The sequence below is a fragment of the Lolium perenne genome, chromosome 1 (assembly GCF_019359855.2).
Source record: "Lolium perenne isolate Kyuss_39 chromosome 1, Kyuss_2.0, whole genome shotgun sequence".
In the NCBI taxonomy this organism is placed as follows: domain Eukaryota; kingdom Viridiplantae; phylum Streptophyta; class Magnoliopsida; order Poales; family Poaceae; genus Lolium; species Lolium perenne.
In genome coordinates this window covers 42,000,037-42,006,711 of record NC_067244.2, presented here as the reverse complement: position 1 = coordinate 42,006,711, position 6,675 = coordinate 42,000,037, and the positions used below count along the sequence as shown (strand labels likewise).

The 6,675-nt window shown below is 44.0% G+C and overlaps 1 protein-coding gene across 1 annotated transcript; it reads left to right on the top strand.

The window, feature by feature from the left end:
- The first annotated feature begins 1,096 nt into the window (after positions 1-1,096).
- LOC127330504 (putative disease resistance RPP13-like protein 1) lies at positions 1,097-5,800 on the top strand. Its single transcript, XM_071821433.1, has 2 exons — positions 1,097-1,685; positions 1,725-5,800. The coding sequence occupies exons 1-2, from the start codon at positions 1,097-1,099 to the stop codon at positions 5,798-5,800; spliced, it is 4,665 nt and encodes a 1,554-aa protein (XP_071677534.1).
- Positions 5,801-6,675: the final 875 nt, after the last annotated feature.

Below are 6,675 nucleotides of genomic sequence, written 5' to 3'. Positions count from 1 at the left end.
TTTTGTCAATGATCTATGATATTAATATTATAGTCGTACACCTTTAGACCTACGATGTTTCTGTTATACCACTATGTCGGGTGTAATATTCGTGAAACCGTGTTGCGTAAGTGTTATGCCAACACGACTTAAGCACTACAACATGCATCATTGTGTTGGGTCGCAACAAACGAGGTGGGGGTGGCAGGAAGCTAGGGTTTCGCCTCCCTCCCCCCCCCCCCCCCCCCCGGGTCACTTTTTTCAAAATTGAGACTCTCACCCCAGCTTATGCATCGATTGATGCATGCGAATTTATTTATTATTATTAAGTTTTGCCCCCGGGTCACCTAGAGGGCGCGACGCGAGGGAACGAGTACGTGTGATTTTCTTTTGAGTCCACTCAAGAGAGGGCTCTTATAAGGTAAGCTAAACGTACATCACAACATCACATGGCATGGCACTAAAAGAAAAAGAAACAAGTTTTAAAACTTAAAATCGTAACATTGTCACTTATCATTTTCCAATAACTTAGCAAACGGTCATATTGTTTTAGTGAAATCTACATGGGCCAGCTTCTACTAAATATCTAAGTGCCTGATATTTTTACAAGATATTATAAAAAAAAATATACTTTTGCTGGGATCTTGAAAGTGTGTGCACCGAAATATATAATTATTAATTTCATTTTGACACAGATCCGCAAACATAAAGTGACTGGTTCTAAATTGTGAGCTTAACATCCCTGGGACCAGATATGCTATTCATCGGGATGCCGAATCTGCTCACCTCCTCTATATAGTCCCTCCTCCCACACAAATCCCTTTGCACCTTCACACCTCTCTACTTGTCCAGGCTTGTATTGCCAAGTGCAGTATCTCTGGACACCTTGTAAATTTCTTCTATCAAACTTCCTCCAAAAGACATACAAGACTCCTAATTTCCTCGAACAAAAGATAGTAAAATATCCGCAGCGATATTTCTCTGTCGCAGCCCAACGCCTTGGCAGGGGGCATTCGTATCGGTATGTACTTCATGGTAGCCCTCCTCGATCATCAACGATCAGTAACAGTTATACTAGTAGTGACTTACTTCGATTGCAAATGATTTCAGCGCTACCATGGATGCCGCCGTGGATGCGGCTCGATGGATCGTGGGCAAGGCGCTGGCCCCAGTCATCGACGGCTTGCTGGAGTCTTGGGCAGCTAGCGCAGGGCTAGGCCCCAACATCGGTGCCCTCAAGATGCAGCTGCTCTACGCACAGGGTATTCTCGACAGTGCACAGGGCAAAGACATCCAGAGCGCTGCTCTCAAGGAACTGCTGCAAAAGCTGCGGCAGCTAGCGTACGGGGCGGATGACGTCCTTGACGAGCTGGACTACTTCCGCATCCAGGACGCGCTTGACGGCACCTACGACGCCGCCAATGTGGAAGACCAGGGCTGCATTGGTGGCCTCCTTCTCAATGCTCGCCACACTGCCAGGTCTGCTTCCAATAAACTCAAGCCCTCATGCTTGCGTGATGCTAGCCGTGGTGATCCCGACGCTCAAGAACATGGTGACAAGGGAGGATGCCTCTCTCTCCTTCGCTCGTCCGGCGGGCGTGAGATAAGATCACCATCGGTGCCCACCAACCGGGGTGTCCAGAAGGTTGCCGGTGGATGCATGCCTAAGGTCGTCTCTTGCGCTCGCGGCACTGCACACACTATCGGTAAACACCTCCTTTGCTATTTTCCCCTGTCTGTCCAAGATGATGATGCTGACACCGACATGTTTCAAACCTCCAACATGGCAGGGAGACGATTTCTCCATGGCACCTGCCCATCAAAGGCACGAAACAAAAATAATATGATGCAAACAGCAAAACTGCAGTACAATAGGGTGAAAATGTCTGAAAAGATGATGGAAATAGTAGAGCAGCTAAAACCCCTGTGTGCTATGGTCTCTACCATTCTTGACAAAGAGTTACTAGGCTCTGCCATTCTTAAGTTAGATATATTAGGTTCCAACCGTACCCCTAAACAAGACGCTGGTATGAGCAGATCGAAAACTACTCCACAAATTATAGAGCCTGAGTTATATGGGAGGGATGACCAGAAAAAAAACATTATTGATGGTATCACAAATGGTAAATATTGTACCAATGAACTCACCGTAATTCCACTTGTTGGTCCTGGGGGTATCGGGAAGACAACACTAACACAACACATTTATAGAGCACTGGAGAGTTCTTTCCAGGTTTCAGGTTGGATATGTGTCTCGCCTGATTTTAATGCCGATAGGTTGGTGCAAGAGATTGTGAAAAAGATCCCTAAAGTAAATGGTGAAAAGGATAATTCTAGCAATGAAGAGCTAATTGAACAAAGACTAAAATCTAAGCGGCTGTTACTTGTCTTAGATGATGTGTGGACATACCGCGAGGATGAGTGGAAAAAACTATTAGCTCCTTTAAGATATAACGGGGGAGAAAAGGGTCATGTGATTATAGTTACAACACGAATTCCAAAGGTAGCAAGTATGGTCACTACGAGTAATTCTTCAATTGATGTGGAACGTCTAGGTCGTGAAGATATCATGGCTTTTTTTGAAGTATGTGTATTTGGTTACCAAAAACCATGGGAAGACCATCCTAAATTGCGTGATGTCGGCAGCAAAATAGTAGAACATTTGAAGGGCTTCCCTCTTGTAGCAAAAACAGTAGGTAGATTGCTAAGAAACCAGCTTACACAAGACCACTGGACACGAGTAGCAGAAAGTAAAGAATGGGAATTAGAAACTGGACCTAATGATATTATGCCAGCTCTAAAGCTTAGCTATGATTATCTCCCTTTTCATCTGCAACAATGCTTTTTTCATTGTGGATTATTTCCAGAAGATTATGAATTTAATAGCAAGGATTTAGTTCACTTCTGGATAGGACTGGATATTGTACATTCACGTGATCAGGGCAAAAGAACCGAAGATGTTGCACTATGTTATTTAAACGAGTTGGTTGATCATGGGTTTTTTAGAAGGAATGAAAAAGAAAATGGTAATAATTATGTTATCCATGACCTACTGCATGACTTGGCAGTGAAGGTTTCATCATTTGAATGCCTTAGCATATGTAGTTCTAATGTGAGATCCATATCAATTCCCCCTTCTGTACGCCACTTGTCAATCATTGTAGATAATACTGATGTCATGGATTTAATCAGATTTGAAGACTATAAAAGTTATTTAAGTGCACTAGATAAAAGACTGAAAGTGCAGAACTTGCGAACTTTAATGTTGTTTGGAGAATACCATGGAAGCTTTGCCAAAACTTTTAAGGGTCTGTTCAGGGAAGCTAGAGCCTTGCGCGCTATCTTTTTGTCTGAAGCATCATATTCAGTGGATGATGTGCTGTTGAACTTTTCAGAACTTGTCCATCTCCGCTACCTAAGGATAAAATCAGTGCACAATGAAAACATATGCTTGCCTGGTGCTTTGTTTAGATCCTATCACTTAGAGCTTATTGATCTAGAAAATTGGTTCGGCAGCCTTGGTTCAGCAAGCCAAATGAGCAAGCTCATAAAACTGCGTCATTTCCTAGTGCCGGATAACTATGCTGAAGAAGCTCACTCTAGCATATTCGAGGTGGGGAAACTAAAATTCCTACAGGAATTAAGGAAATTTGAAGTGGGAAAAGAAACTAAGGGTTTTGAACTAAGCCAACTAGGAGAACTAAGTGAGCTTGGAGGATCACTTGGCATTCATAATCTTGAAAAGGTGCAAGAAGAAGACGAACCAAATGTACTAAAATTGATACACAAATACCACCTACGCAAGTTAACATTAGAGTGGAATAATTCACGACTTAACAGGGATGCAAAACATGAAGATAATGTTCTTGAAAGCATCGTACCGCATAAAAATCTTCAAGACCTATGCATTAGAGGGCACAAAGGTGCTAATTGCCCATCATGGCTTGGTGGTTACCTCTCGGTTGAAAATTTAGAATCTCTTTCACTGTGTGATGTATCTTGGAACAAACTTCCACCACTGGGGTACATGTGGTTCATTGATGGTCTGGGTGTAGAGCGTCAGGGTCTTATCTCAACTCTTAGCTTCCAATGTTTGAAATGGCTAGAATTAGTTAAGATACCACGGCTAACAAAATGGGTTGGGAAGGGCACTTGCCATTTGTTCTCGCTTCTGGAGGTGGTCATCATTGAACATTGCCCTGAACTCACGGAGTTGCCATTTTCACAGCCTACTTGCGGTCAAAAAAGGCAGGAGGAGAACATGACTTGGTTTCCTAAACTACGGTGGCTCAAGATTGTAGACTGCCCAAAATTGTTGTCACTGCCTCCCATCCCTTGGACTCACCGTCCATGCTCAGCTATAATAGAAGGAGCGGGATCTTGTTTTAAAAAGCTCGTTTACTCCAAGAACTACAAATCGAAATTAAGTTTGGAAATCGAAGGAAAAGATGAGCAGTCCAGGTTGGTCTGGAATGGGCTGGCTTTTGATAATTTAGCTGATCTGAAAGAGTTGAAGATGATCAAGTGTCCTCCTTTGCCGTTGATTCACCTCCGAAAGCTAAGATCTCTAGATACTCTCCAGATAAAAAGTATGAGCAATGAATTGCTGCTGTTTGAAGGTGAAAGCTGCAATACTGAATGCCCTCTTCCAGTTGAACGACTTGAGATCAACAATTGTGCTAATGGGAATGAACTAACACATATGTTGTCTCATTTCCCGAAGCTCACGAAGTTGGAGATTACCCATTGTCAGATGATAACTTGGCTGGGCGTGGTGGAGCATCAGGCGGTGGAAACGCCAAAACCAGCATTGTATTCAGCTAATGAAATCGAGCATGCAGAAGCTGGACGCTGTCAGCAGCAGACAAGGAGAGAGGAGAACGAAGTAGCACCAGGAGGAGGAGGTCCATTGCTCCTGCCGCGCCAACTACAGGAGTTAATCATCCGCCGTTGCAGACAGCTACGGTTAGTCTACTCTTCACTGGACAAGGACAATAAAAGAGGAGGACTCCAACATCTCTATTTCCTCCGCTCCTTGGTGGTAGCTGATTGCCCTGACTTCTTCTTCTCGTATTTGTCCTCCGCCTCCGCCTCATCTTGTTTTCCCTTCCCCGACTCCTTGCAGCAGCTCCGTCTGAAAAACATGGGGAGAATGGAGATGCTGCCTCCCCTCGCAAATCTAATTTCTCTAACCGATTTATCCTTGTTTGATTGTGGGGATCTAATAGGAGAGGGCTTATGGCCTCTTGTCGCCCAAGGCAACCTCAGAAAACTATACATCTCTGGAGTTCCCAAATTGTTAACTGGTTCTCAGCCTTTGTGGCCGCACGACCAAGAGCTTCCTACCTCTTCCTCCAAACTCGAGAGTCTCTGGACAGATGACCTTGCAGGACTCCTTACCCTGCCCATCTGTAGGCTCCTCTCTTCCTCCATCACGAAACTATACATTGCAGGGGGTGAGGCGCAGCGTTTCACAGGGGAGCAGGAGGAGGCCTTTCACCTCCTCAGCTCCCTCCAGGAGCTCCAGTTTGGGCGCTGCGAGAAGCTCCGTCACCTCCCTGCTGGGCTAACCAAGTTCAAAAGGCTCAAGGCATTGCATATCAAGTTGTGTAAATCCATCCGTTCGCTGCCCAAGGATGGTTTCCCCAGTTGTCTGCAAGTATTAGTGATCGCTGAATGTCCGGCCATCAAGTCTCTTCCGAGGGTCTGCCTTCCAAGTTCACTACGAGAATTACATGTTTATGGTCGCAACAGTGAGGAGCTACAAAGGCAGTGCCGCAACTTAAAAGGAACCATTCCAATAATGAAAGACTATGTATGACTACTACGAGGTAACAGCCAGCTCCTCGTCTCTACTCTTCCCAGTTCTACCCTGTTAAGCGTCAGAGTCATTTCATTTTTGTTTGCTCCATCGCATCTGTTGGCGTTTGAACTGAATAACCCCTCTTCAGTGCAGGACTATCCTTGGATTTGTACATTCTTCTCGCCTAGCTTCGTACATCCAACTCTATCTTTATACAACCTCACAGGGAATTAAAGGAGTCGCCAGTGCAAGTGTGAAGGTCTATATATCTCCCATTCTGCATATAAACTGGTTAGTATATGATTATCTCCTTGTTAAGTTAATTCCACGAACTGTTTACAAATTTTGTCCGCAGCTTTGCGTAGTGGTTACTGGGAACTTTTCCTTTCATGTGATTTGAGTTGTCGGTATTCGCATATATTACTTCCACACACCTTTTACAAATTCAAACTGTAGGTTATGTTATGTGTTCCATTGTTTTGGTTGCCTCGGCAGCTTTCCTTTCATGTGTTTTGAGTAGTTTTACTTACTGTTGAATTGAACATATACTTCCTTGTTTGTATCCATCGACAACTCATACTAGTTTCAATTGTACGCAAACATTTGCATTTATCAGTCTCGGGCTTATCGCACACTACAAACAATTTGAATTTAAATCTACCTTGCAGGCCTCTGCCATGGAGTTGTCTCTGCATCCACAAACAGTTCAGATCCCATTCCATGGCCTTGGATGGTATCTCCTCCCCATACATAAATACGGAATGTCTATGTAAGGACACACTTCACCCTTTGTAAAATTAATTTGCACTATTTACTTTGCTCCCTTTAGAAAAAAAGAATGTACTTTGGTTCTTCCTAAACCCACACGTCAAGTCATTTCAGTTTAGTTTGGA

Bases quoted from the DNA above. Each gene is read 5' to 3' on its own strand.
- LOC127330504 (XM_071821433.1), top strand. From the start codon at position 1,097: ATGGATGCCGCCGTGGATGCGGCTCGATGGATCGTGGGCAAGGCGCTG. The intron at 1,686-1,724 runs GTAAACACCTCC...TGTCTGTCCAAG, and splicing joins CGGCACTGCACACACTATCG to ATGATGATGCTGACACCGAC.